This window comes from Pagrus pagrus, assembly GCF_965226575.1.
Source record: "Pagrus pagrus genome assembly, chromosome: 5".
Lineage (NCBI taxonomy): Eukaryota > Metazoa > Chordata > Actinopteri > Spariformes > Sparidae > Pagrus > Pagrus pagrus.
The window spans coordinates 28,864,649-28,877,233 of NC_140189.1; the positions used below are offsets into that span (position 1 = coordinate 28,864,649).

The 12,585-nt window shown below is 38.4% G+C and overlaps 1 protein-coding gene across 1 annotated transcript in view; it reads left to right on the forward strand.

Moving 5' to 3' along the window:
* Nucleotides 1-37: 37 nt before the first annotated feature.
* Nucleotides 38-12,585, forward strand: part of bcorl1 (BCL6 corepressor-like 1) — a 40,600-nt gene continuing 28,052 nt past the window's right edge. Inside the window, exons 1-2 of the mRNA XM_084353631.1 lie at nucleotides 38-357; nucleotides 6,916-6,973. Coding sequence (XP_084209757.1) covers nucleotides 6,960-6,973 — 14 coding nt within the window. The 5' untranslated portion in view covers nucleotides 38-357; nucleotides 6,916-6,959. The remainder of the gene's footprint in view (nucleotides 358-6,915; nucleotides 6,974-12,585) is intronic.

The following is a 12,585-nucleotide window of genomic DNA, read 5'->3' on the forward strand; positions in this document are numbered from 1 at the left end:
TCCGTTTGTAGGAAAAGACCAAATACGGACAGTACGACCTTTTCTTAACCTCTCGACAGTTGACACTATCAGCTACTTAGCTCTTTTTTTGCCTTTTAATAATTAACAAATATAAATAATAGTTACTTAAAAACGGTTGAAAGACGGACAGAAAAGTGTTTGGCACAAATTGGTGGGAGAACTAGATGGCGCTGTTGTCCGAGGTGAAGTTAGCATTAGCTAGTTACCTAGCCTGTAAAAAGAAAAGAAAGAAAGAAAAGCCATTAACTGTTAATTTTAAAAAAAAGTAAAAGTAAAATAAGTGAGTAGACACGTCAAGTCAATATGAAGTGTTTCTACAGAAGAGAAGAAGATGAGGTGAGTAGTTAGTTATTTGGTTATCAGGAAGCTAACTCATCTTTAAATTGGCTGTTAGCTAACGTTAATGCTCTGAAGTCAACGGTCAGTTAGCCGTTGGGCGGGCTTACTGATACCGATTATTAGAGACGATACCGATATTCAGGACCGATATTTATTTGCAGTCAAAATTAAACTCTGTCTCATAATTTTGAATAACCAGCGATTAAAAAAACCTAAGTACGATTTACTCACAGAAAAATGATGAATATCAGATCAGCCAATCATTCAGGCCTATAATCAATCGAACCATAGTGTATAGAAAATACAACCACGTATGTGTAATTGACTTCTGCTGGTACTTTGATAATTAAGTAGGTTTAATATCAGATACTTTGAGACTTTCACTTAAGTATTATTTGTACGCTTGACTTTAGTAAACGTAATATTTTAACATAATATCTTTACTTTTACTCAAATATGACTTTGGGTCATTTTTATAACACTGTTGATATCGATATTGCAGCAATTTTGTAGGTAGTTCCTACAATTCTCGACAAGGTTTGACTTTTGGTACTTAAACAAAATATTAACAGAATGAGATTTTAGATAAATTATCATCAGTAATGTGGATATTATCACATAGTGGGTAAAGGCAAGTATGAGAACAAGTAGAATAGTCTGGTAAGGTAAGAAAATTACATTATTTCACTGTAATGCAGCCTTTAAAACAAAAAAAAGACAATCTAAAATAATCTCGTATTCTGGTATAACATCAATATATTGCCCAGCCCTAGTCCACACTTATATTTACAGACACCCTTGTTTAATAGAAAGACAGATCTCCTTCATTTAAAATATTTAGCCCAGTATTTTGCATTAAATAAACAATCAAGGTGCAACCCTCAGAAAAATAACATAAGCTCTTATAATGTACAGTTTTTTAATTGCTTATTTTTATGGCTTGGTTAAGTCTAACTGCATTTTATTTTCTGGTACACTTATAAACAACATACATCAGCTTTTTGCTGTGTAGTAATACTCTGGGAGCCGTCTCTGATCTCAATGTCATCATTAGTTTCTTCTGCCAAGGTCGTTGGTTTGTAGGTTGTTTATCTTCATGAGCAGATGTGTTTATTAAATTATTTTAGGCTTTGTAGGCCTTGGGCCATAAAACGATTTATTACACTTTGGTGGTATGAATGTAACAGAGAAAGTAGTCTGAATGCATGGGGTATTTCTGCCGTATCACAAAGTCAATATACCTGAATGTTTGATTGACATAAATGATGAATTTGTGCGTTCAAGTGTGATGTTGTGCACCATGTCACATTCTTATTTTAAAACCAATTAGTGTGGTTACTGTATGGCTTAAAATGAAATGTTCTTAAATCACCAATCACATAAAATATGAAAACTCCTTAATATTTTATGGATCCCATTTGTTGTTAAAACACCAGTCACATGAAGAGAGCAAAAGTTGCCAGATTTTTCTCTGGAGCACTTTTGAACAATCCTGATTTATGCATTTGATGTGACAAGGTTAATTATTAAGGCTGCAACTAATGAGAATATACACTATCGATTAATCCAATGACAGTGTTTTGAATTAATAGACGTAAAATGTCATAACATTGTGATAAATGTCAAGGGGGTGTGTTTAAATGTTTTGTTTAATGTGTCCAATCCTCACATTAAAGTAGCAGGAACCAGTGAATGTTTGCCATTTCTGCTTGAAATGTTACTCTGTTGAGTGTTTAAAGTCTCATCTCCAAACTTACTTAATCTCAAAGGCATTTTATTGATGTTTCTGTGCCCTGTTGTGACATTATTTGTTAAACAATTTTTGTGTGTGTTTGTTTGGGTCTATTCTGGGCCGAGACTCATCCTCCATCCAAGTTTTCGTGGAAATCAGATGAGAAGTTTTTCATGCAAACCTGCTTACAAACCAACCAAGCAATGTGGCTATATTAGCCACGCATGATCTCTCTCTTTGTTTGATAATTGCTTTTATGTTCCTTTTAGTATTTATTGTTCCTGTTATTATCTGTATATGCGGCACACCCACAATTGCATACATTTAGAGTTTGCACATGCTGTAGCATGACAGTTAGCAGTTCTGGTGGCTAGACTGTTCATGGCTGTGTGTGCTTCTTTCCTTACGTTGTGTTCATACTCTTACATTCTTGTTCACATATTCTTATTTAATAGCCTTTATTATATGTTTGCATTTGTGTTTTCTATGTGTCGTATAAGCTACTGGATGTCTACAGTTCCCTTGGGGACACGGGTGAAAACATAACCTCTTTGCTGTAGGAAATAACAATCAGCTGCAGGCCTAATGTTCACTGAGTGCGTTTTCCACCTGTCAAATTTATGCCATTTATGTTTTTAGTGTCGTTTAAATCAATTTTGATACTCGTATCTTATCAATAAATTATGGATAATTGGCAGAAACACTGTCGATGTTGAAAAAGACTTGGTTCCACTGGGGCTCGAACCCAGGACCTTCTGCGTGTAAAGCAGACGTGATAACCGCTACACTATGGAACCAGCTGATTTCTTCGGCCCGTATATCCGGTATAACTATATGATCTACATCGAGGTGACTGATATTGATATTCAATACGAGATAATCACATCACCCATAGTCCGCTGACCTTCACTGACCCTTCATGTGACTAAACTCAGCTCTCTGCTGCGGTTTAACGAACACGTCTCAGCTTCAGTCTCCTCAGCAGCTAATCTCCCGTAGCGTTAGCGGTATTTAGCTGCTCGTGTCGAGCCTTCCTGGGACGTCTCGCTTTTGTGGCCGATCACACGGTGCAGCAGCAGCTAACATCCAGCTGCAACCGAAAATGCGAGCCGCCTACCTGTGTCCGTCTGGTCTGTCCGGCCTGCCGTCTGCATGCACTGCAGCCAACACATGGCGGAGGAAGTCGTTCGTCTTTGTATGTGTTTGTAGAAGCTGGACTTACCTACCTGGCATGGACCAAGTCTGTGCATCTTCAAAATCAGTCTTTTTACAATAATAACTTGTGGTATCACGCTGTATTTTATCCCCTATTAAAACAGGACACTGCTGAGTCTCACCTACTGTAAATACTCAAAATCAATTTGGGATGTTTGAGTGTTTCATCTGATTGTTTTCTCTGTGACATATCTGAATTTGTGTTTTGTGAATATTTTTGTTCCCCAAAAATAATGCAACACATTTCATTTGACTTATTATTGCATGTCCATGCACACGCATATATGCAAACATATCCCAATTTCCCTTTTTCAGTATATGAAAGGTATATTGTCTCATGAAGTTAAAGCAGTCTAACTGTGACAGTCACACATTAGAGATTAAAGTTGAGAGTGAGACATCCCATAAACACTGACATATACCTAGAGGACTGAAACTCTGTACTCAAGTACGAGTACAGTTACATTACTGAAATATTACACAGTTACAAGAAATCTACTGGTATTAAAATAGTACACTACTCAGAATGAGTTAGGGATATGACTAATATGATATTAAAGATATGTCACAGAATAAACAATCAGGTGAAACACTAAAATATCCCAATTTTCCGAACTAATTTTTCGCAGTTGTAAGTAAAAGTACAAAGTATTCTTTGTACAAACACGGTGCACAAAAATGCAGGTGAAAGGTTTGGATATATATTCATACTGTACTCCACATAGTGGTGTAGGAATGATGTATTTTTGTAGGCTAACCCGGAAGTTAGCATTGCCCTGAGGTTTTAGGACTACAGACTACACCACTCTATTATGAGTTTATAGATTACCAAGTAGATTACACGTGCAATGCATGCTTAAAAATGAGTAAAATTACAGACTTGAAAAGTACCCAAAAGATGACTTAATTACAGTAATTTGAGTAGATGTAATTAGTTACTTCCACCCCTGTATATACCTACAGTACTTAACAAATAGAGACTTTGCACAGTGCTGCACGATACTGGAAGAAAAATTTGACATTGCAATATCTTGTTTCTCTGAGAAACTTCAGGAATTTTCAAGGATGACTTAAATGGCCCTATTTGAAAAGAATGAATCATTGGGAAGTAATTATTGGGATGATTTTGTAGGAGAGTGCATTTAATCAGAAAACCAAAGTAGACCCTGCTTTGTTTGATAAATTAATCAAAAATGGTTGTGATTGGTGGTTTTCATGTAGATTTCCATGCACACAAACCCTCACATGTATACAAGATACCAAAAGTACAGTTGCAGTGGTCAAACATTATTACGGATTATTTTGCAGCTCGGTTTTAAAAAAGGATTCTTCCTTCTCTCCTTGGCAAACAAAATCTGCTCCTATAAAGGTTACCTTTCTGAAGCAGAACTCAAGTTTTTCATAATCACCCAGCCAAAAGAAATCGGCATGCGTGGAGGTCATTTTAGTAAAAAAGTACATCCCTTACGTCCTTGTAGACAGGGCAGCAAGGCAGAAAATGGACCTAATTCTCAGTTTCACCACACGCTCACACAGCTAACAAAGTCTGTCCCTCTATGGATTGGCGTTAAACAATTAAACAGACTCCTCTTGTAGATCCGTCATGGAAAATGAGAAGCATGCCGGCAAAAAAATTGTAACAGGAGACAGCATACATCCGACGGCGAGACTATTGCACATGCGTACACTGCAATGACAGTGCTGGAATAATGTATTATTGTTTGATTATTGATCTATTGTGTAACCCCAATACACTCTGCAATTTATTCAAACAGAGTTAAGTGTTTTGTTTATGTTTGCCCCGGTCGATTATCGGGGCCGATATTCAGCATTTTCCAATTATCGGTGATTTTTCTGTCAGATTGCAGATAAAATGTGCTAATTAAAAAATGTGCTACTTTGGCTCTGATGACACCATCTGATTGGTAGAACGTCACAATTACTAACCTGTAAGCACTGAGTAATCTGAATCTGCAACGTAATTAATAACTAAATGTATCAAATAAATGTATAAAGTAGCAGAAAATGGAAATACTCAAGTGAAGTACATCAGATTTGTACTTAAGAACAGTGCTTGAGTAAATTGTACTTTGGTTTATTTCATTGTTTCATCGATTTTCATTTTTACTGCAAATGAACATCGTTCCCATTTATCAGTTTTAAGTCTCCTTGATTTCTAATACGCTCAGCCTGCCTCAAAGGTGGGCGCATTACACATCATTGCTTCTGTGTGAAAGTAACAACATGACTAGTATAAAGTTTCTTAAACCCATTTCTGAAGTTTGCCAGTTAAATTAGTTTTCTGACCTTCAGGCGCTGCACCATTCACTTGTTACCTTTTAAACCCAAGGTCATTATTAAGGTCCGTTTAGACTAAGGGCTAGAAACTGAAAAGTATTTTACCTATTCATAGATCTGCAGCTTGAGCATCATCTCCTCATACAGATTTTTGTTTTCAGGCTGCTGTATCTTGTATTCATGAAAAGGTGCACGTTCACTCATCTCACTCGTTTCTCAGAGCGCTCCCGCGCCGCGATGCTATCAGTTATATCTGCGAGTGTTTCTGCTGTGGTCTCTGCATCAAATGCAAATGGATCTGTTAAGAGTTCAAAACTGAATTTCTAAGCCTTACAGCCGCTATTCTCCTGCTAACTTCTGCTTTAAGATATTCAGGCTGTGCATATCCCCACTTCCCTAAAGTTGTGGGCTGTGAGTGAGTTTCTTACTGGTTAAGGGGCCTCGAATGTCCAATGTTTAGGATTTAGAGGGTTGTATAATCACCTGAAACTACAACCCTGTGTTTAAATGTCAATTAAAACAGAATTAAAACATTTGCAAACAAACTGTGTTTATCAACAACAGTTTTATAAAGTGTTTTTGAGCCCATAATATTCTTTAAACAATCATGTGTTTCACAAAGCGGTGAACCTTTTTTTTTTACTGTATTTGCACACACATAAGATAAGATCAAATCAGATGATTAAAATACAACAAGTGCCAAATATCAACAAAAACGTATAATAAGCAGAAAAACTCAATCAATAGACAACAATCGAAAAAAACAAAACAGAAATACATAAAAAAAAATTAATTTGTAAAGATGACGGCGTTGCCCCATCCTTGCTTGAGAACGACTGATGGTGCGTGTCCAGGATCCATCATTTACACACTTCCCATTCATTGTCAATGCAACAAGCTGTGCAATGCATTCTGGTCGTGTCGCGTTTCAAGAGATGTGGCATTGCGTTGCCCACTCCTCATTTGCATAAAGTTGAGGTCGAGGCCACTTTATACAACTCGAGGGCATCCAGCGTGACTGACCACCTCTGGAAACTCCTGAAAAGATATAAAAACGAGCCATTATCAAGTGAAAATGAAGACTAAAATGTCTTTGGGAACACATTTTGCTGAGCAATGGTTGTAGTATAAGAGAAAGTTTCCAAACTAGCTGCCATGTTGGTCCAGTTTGAAGTCCTGGAGCAGACAGGCCCCGAGTGGATGTTAATAATTCCTCATGAGTAATGTATTTGTTGTGTTATGATATAAATACAGATGTATCTTGAGATTTTGACTTTGAAAACCATTGACTTTGCCTTTAATGTCTACAGATGGAGCGGGTCCTCTACTACGGTGTCCGCCATTTTGCCTCTCCATGTTTCTGCAGTTGTGAGTAAGATTTTATTTATATAGCACCTTTCAAAACCTAGGTTACAAAGTGTTTTACAAGAGGATACAAGGTTAAAAGGTCAAGAGAAAAGTGAGAAAAAACAGTGGCTCTAGGGAGTGGCCACTGTAGGGCAGGGTGAAATGAGGGTAACTCAGTTGGTTGCGATCTGCAAGCTCACCATTACATGCCACTAAATCCTAAACACTGGACCTTTAAAGTGAGCATCAATAAAGCAACTTTCCAGATTCTAACCAAAAGTTTCTCTAAATGTCCGTCTCTCCATCGTTTACCGGTGTGAGGTCTGAAATCTCCTTCCTCATTCCAAATTGTCTTTCCTCAGCATTGTTCATCCATTTTGACTGTTGAAGCTCCTCAGCTTCCCTATAGGTGCCAGTGAGGGAAGGGCAGATTGGCTGCATTGGAGAATGTGGGGATGACAGCTGCATCTGTTTATCATGTGGGGTACAATAGCACACCTTGAGAGGCAGCCAGGGCTTGTATTCTCTCTGATCCTGGCTCCAGCACAGCGGGCCAGAATTAATAGACAACACAGATTCATATGTGGGCAGGATCAAAATTCAAGATGTGCTAGATCTATTCCACCAGCTCAGTCTGACTGACGTGCAATATGGTTTGTGCATGTGTTACTAAAAAAGCAATTATAGTAATTTACTGATGTCTAATATCATATTTACTGTAGAACAAAAAATAATAGCTAAGTAAAGATTAAGTATCCATTAAGGGCTCGAAGTATTTTCATTTCATTTTCATTAGCGATTAATTACTTGAGAAAGTGCAACCAGAGAATTGTTGATATTTTAACTTTACAAATGAATTGAAGGGTTAATTGATTATATAAAAAATGTGTTGCTTTTTGATTGTCAATTAACTAATAAATTAATTGACTTAATTTTTTAAGCTTAAAATCCACGTTCATGATCTTTTCAACAAAACTTACTCCCCAAAACATTAGCCTCTACGTCAGTTGAGACAGTGTGTAAATAGCTCTGTCACACCTCCACCAAGGCCCAACAGTCCACTTTTTTACTCACTTCATACCTCTTTTGAAACAAGGTTGTTCAGGTGTTGGTTCAGAACCAGTGCCTACTCTGGAACCAGTTCTTTGTGTTTCGACAGACAAAGAACCGGCTCTTGGCCTGGAAAACTGGTTCCAGAGTGGCACCAACACTTTGCTGGTCTAGAACAAAGAACCACTTCCGTTAGGAGCTTGGAGCGGGGTTATTGTGACCAAAATGATGCCATTTTTAAAAACCAGAGCTAGTGTAGGGTCTTATCCATGGAAAAAACATTCACCATTTTCACTAATCGAAGATACAGTGGTCTGACGACCAGTCATGTTCGGATGCCACTGTAGGCATGCAAAGCCTTGGAGACGCTGAATTGGAAACGTGGAAATTAGAGATGTATATACAGTGACTGAATGATGTGGCTGTCATGCCTGTGGAAAAGCAAACGGTTCACATTCTGAAGCTACTTTGAACTAGCACCATCCCAGAACCAGCACTTGAAAGGGGCATCATATTTACCAGCTACCTCAACACACCTGATTTTTTTTGTAAAGATCCATGCATTATTCCCTCAGAAATTAACAGAAAAACTCTATCTCATGATGGAGAAAATTCCTGGATCTGTCTCTTTATGTGGATTGGGTCTATTCTGGGCTGAGACCCATCCTCCAACCAAGTTTCATGGAAATCCATTCAGTAGTTTTTGTGTATTCCTGTTGACAAACTGACCAACCAACAAACAAACCACACCATAATCCACCTGGTGTGACATGATGTGATACATATTTGACTGCAAATTGCTGAGGGCCTGTTTCAGTTGTTTCTTATGATTTTATAACTAAATTCGTGGTGTAAAATATGTTGTACTGAATCTTCACAGACATCTTCCATCAGAACTCAATCGGATGTGGAGTATTCTTGTAAACGTGTTACAGCTCTCACTCAGTAACAAAACACACTGTGCATGTCCTTGAGGTCTAAAAACATTTTGTACTTGTTTGGCGTCTACTGTACATCTGCTCGCCATCTTTTGTGTGTTGGCCTTCATCACCTCCATTTTGTTTGTCTTGTGCAGGTGAGCAAATGTGCCAAGGCCTGTCTTGCAGATTACAGTTGAGACAAGTGGACAGTGAATTCAGATTTTTGTGGTAACCCACCTGAAACTACAAGATCGTATTTGGATTTGTCTTTTTGTGTATGTGACGTCTAATGTGTTTGAATTAATCACGCTCAGAATAATCTGTGCTTGAATCGGAAGGCGAAAATGTTTTACTCGTTGTCTCCCACACACTACAAGATAAGGTGAGCCCACTGGCAGTGGTAACCTGCCTTGTGTAGTGCAGACTCTCCACAATCAGTCATTGTGACTAAATTAGCTCTACAGTGGGACTGTGCAGTATGTTCCTAGTTTAACAAGGGGACACCATTTCCTACTACACTGTGGCAGCCGTTATGATGATGGCCCTCCTCTGATACTTGTGAGTCCATAATTCTGTTGACCATGCAGAGCATTGTGGACAGTCTCAGTCCACACAGACAGCACATGCCATCTCTATCAGGAGTATCTGCCTCCTGAGTGTCCATCTGACTCTTAGGCTGAATCCAAATATCCACCCAGTCGTACGTACTGTAAGAGACTGCAAGGCTAGTATAAGCCACTGATACACAGGCCTAAATGCATTTTCATTACCTCTTCAGCCTGGACTATTTCTGTATCATGATGTGTTGATTTTTTTTTTCTAGCCTACATAATTCAAGTAATGTTTTAATACAGTATTTGTTTTACACATTCATAATTAGTTCTACAACATCACGTCCTAATTGCAATAAATGATGGGTAATTAAATCAGTTAAGTCTGCAGAAATTCTGCTTGAGGCCCCTTATGGACTGGATGAATCGCGGGCTTGGAAAGCCCTCAGCACTCTGGGACTTCCCGTGATCATCCCCGCAAAGTCTGTGAGTCTGCAAGAGCGGTGGAGTTAAGACATTTGGATGCAGCGTTCATTGTCCCATATGTCTCTTCTTCCTTAAATAACTTTAGAGAACAGTTCATCCAAAAATGAAAATTCAGTCATTAACTACTCACCCACATGCTGATGGAAAGTCAGGTCCACAAAGCATTTCTGTAGCTTCACAGCAAAACAGCGCTGCAGAATTCTTACAAACAACTGAAGTAGATGGGGACTTGTTTTAAAATGTAAATAAAAACACTGAAAAAAAGATCTCAAACTTTCAAAAATTGAAAAGACTAATTATTCACACCCTTTTTTTAATGTTAAGGCTTCACTGCAGCTGCTGAGCTAAAAGCATTAGCACACACTTGTCTGAAGTGTGTGCACAAGCTTGACTGCACATGGATGGTGTAAACAACATCTTTTCAAATCAGTTTGGGATCTCTGGGGCTTCTGTAGACTTGGATTATGCTGGACGAACAGTATGAGCCATTTTATGTTTTCTCTTTTTGTCCCCATCAACTTCAGTTGTTTAGGTGAATACTGTTTTGCTGTGAAGCTACAGAAATGTTTGGACTTTCCATCGGCATGAGGGTGTGTAGATAATGACTGATTTTTAATTTTTGGTTGAACTTATCCTTTAAGAACAATCACCTGCCTCTCTGTTTCAGACAGTGGCATAACATCTGGGGTAAAGAGTCACTTTACTATGATTACACCTAATTTTATCAGTGAATGCTGTTGGTGTCTGGCCATCTGGTAATATCAGTTTTCTGTGCCAGTGTTTTCAAACAACCACCTCTGTAACTTCTGACACCACCCTATGAGAGTCAGGGTGATTACAGTTTCATTTGTGCTGCTTTAAAACTTTATGAATTAGATTTGAAGAATGCTGCAGTGTCCCAGTTACTCAGGATAATCCACAGACCTCACTGTCAACAGTTTTCATAGGGTCTGCTGCTTCAGTGGAAAGTACAATATTTCCAATGAAAATTGCTCGCAGAGAGGTGACAGTCTGTTGATTATCAAGAGCAATAGGTGTATCGTTTCAGGTAATGATGACCTGCTTGTATCTGCAGAATCCAGCAGTGCACACTCCTCAGTGGGTGATGGCTTCCCCTCGATGAAAGCGAAGTCTATGGCAGAGGAAGCTGTCCTAAATAATGTCCTGTATTTGTGGCCGATGTCCGCAGAGGCCTTTAGCCTGTGACAGGACTGCTCCAGTGTTGTCTTTTGAGGCGAAGGTGAACAGTGAAGCTAGTGAAACCATGCACGCTGTATCATAAACTTGTTGCACTGAGACACGGCCTACCCGACCTCTTAGTGTATTCTCTCTTCCCACCACTTAGGTCTTGACCCTTCTAACTAACTAACAGCAGCGCCTGATTTGTTCACTGACTTTTACTCTAATAAGTTGACAGGATGTACAGACCTCAAGTGCCCCGGTATATGTAAGAGATCTGTGTGTAAGAGTTAAAGAAAAAGAAAGACTAGAAAACTTGATTCGGCCAGCTTTGTGCACACTTGTGTCGATCATTATTACATTTTGTGCTCCAACTTCTATATTTGTACTTTGAGAACATCTCATTTGTCTCGTCTTGTCTGTCTGTGTCATATTGCCAAGAGAACAAGGACTAACTGTCTCTGATCTGTTTACCATATATGAGCTCCCTTCAAACACATTTACAATCCAGGATTCATTAGTGACATAACGAGATACTGTTGCTGGCATATAGAGGCTAAAAGTCCAGCTATTAAAGTAATTGCATGTATTCGATGTCACATCTACAGGTGGTGGTAGACACAGTGTATGTGATTCAATTATATAAGTCGGTAATAAACATAGACTGATTATGAGACAATCACTGTAGCCAGATGGGAAATGTTTGACTATCATACTAGACGTTTATCTATCGTATTTTTGGGGAAATTATCATACTTAGGTCATCCTGTTCAAAGCTTCCTGCTATATCAACTCCACACTGACACCCCTCTACAAAAATATTACAAAGAATACCAAACAACACTGCTAAATATTAAAGAAAGCGTAAAATGGCCGATGCTCAATTTGTGGGGCCGATGCCGCTACCGATATTGGGGAGTAAATCATTACAATATCGATATATTGGCCGGTATTCACATTTTTTGCAATGATCCTTCAAACACTTTTTTAAAATATGTGTAACTGAGGCAGGATATTTACACTTTAACAATGAATTTTATTGTCAAGAAAACTTAATAACTTCCCTGAGGAATTTAATAATTATTAAAAAAATTAAACACAGACATCTGTTTCTACCCATATATGCCAAGACCAATATGTATAATAATATATCTGATCATATCGGCCCACTGATATATCAGTCAGGCTCCAGTAGAGAGGCATCTAAGCCACACTGCCAACCCTCTCCAAACATATTATACAAACACTAAACGACACTTCACCAAATACCATAGAAACTGTAGCCCAACAAATGGGGGACAGAAAGAAAAAAGAAACAGACGAGAAGAGAAAACTGACAAAGTGTCATAAATATGTCGATGCACACAGACACATCCAGCTATAGCTTTGTCAAACTGGTAAGCTGTGGATGTGAAATCGATCCTGCTTGAAGCATCTGCATTGGCGT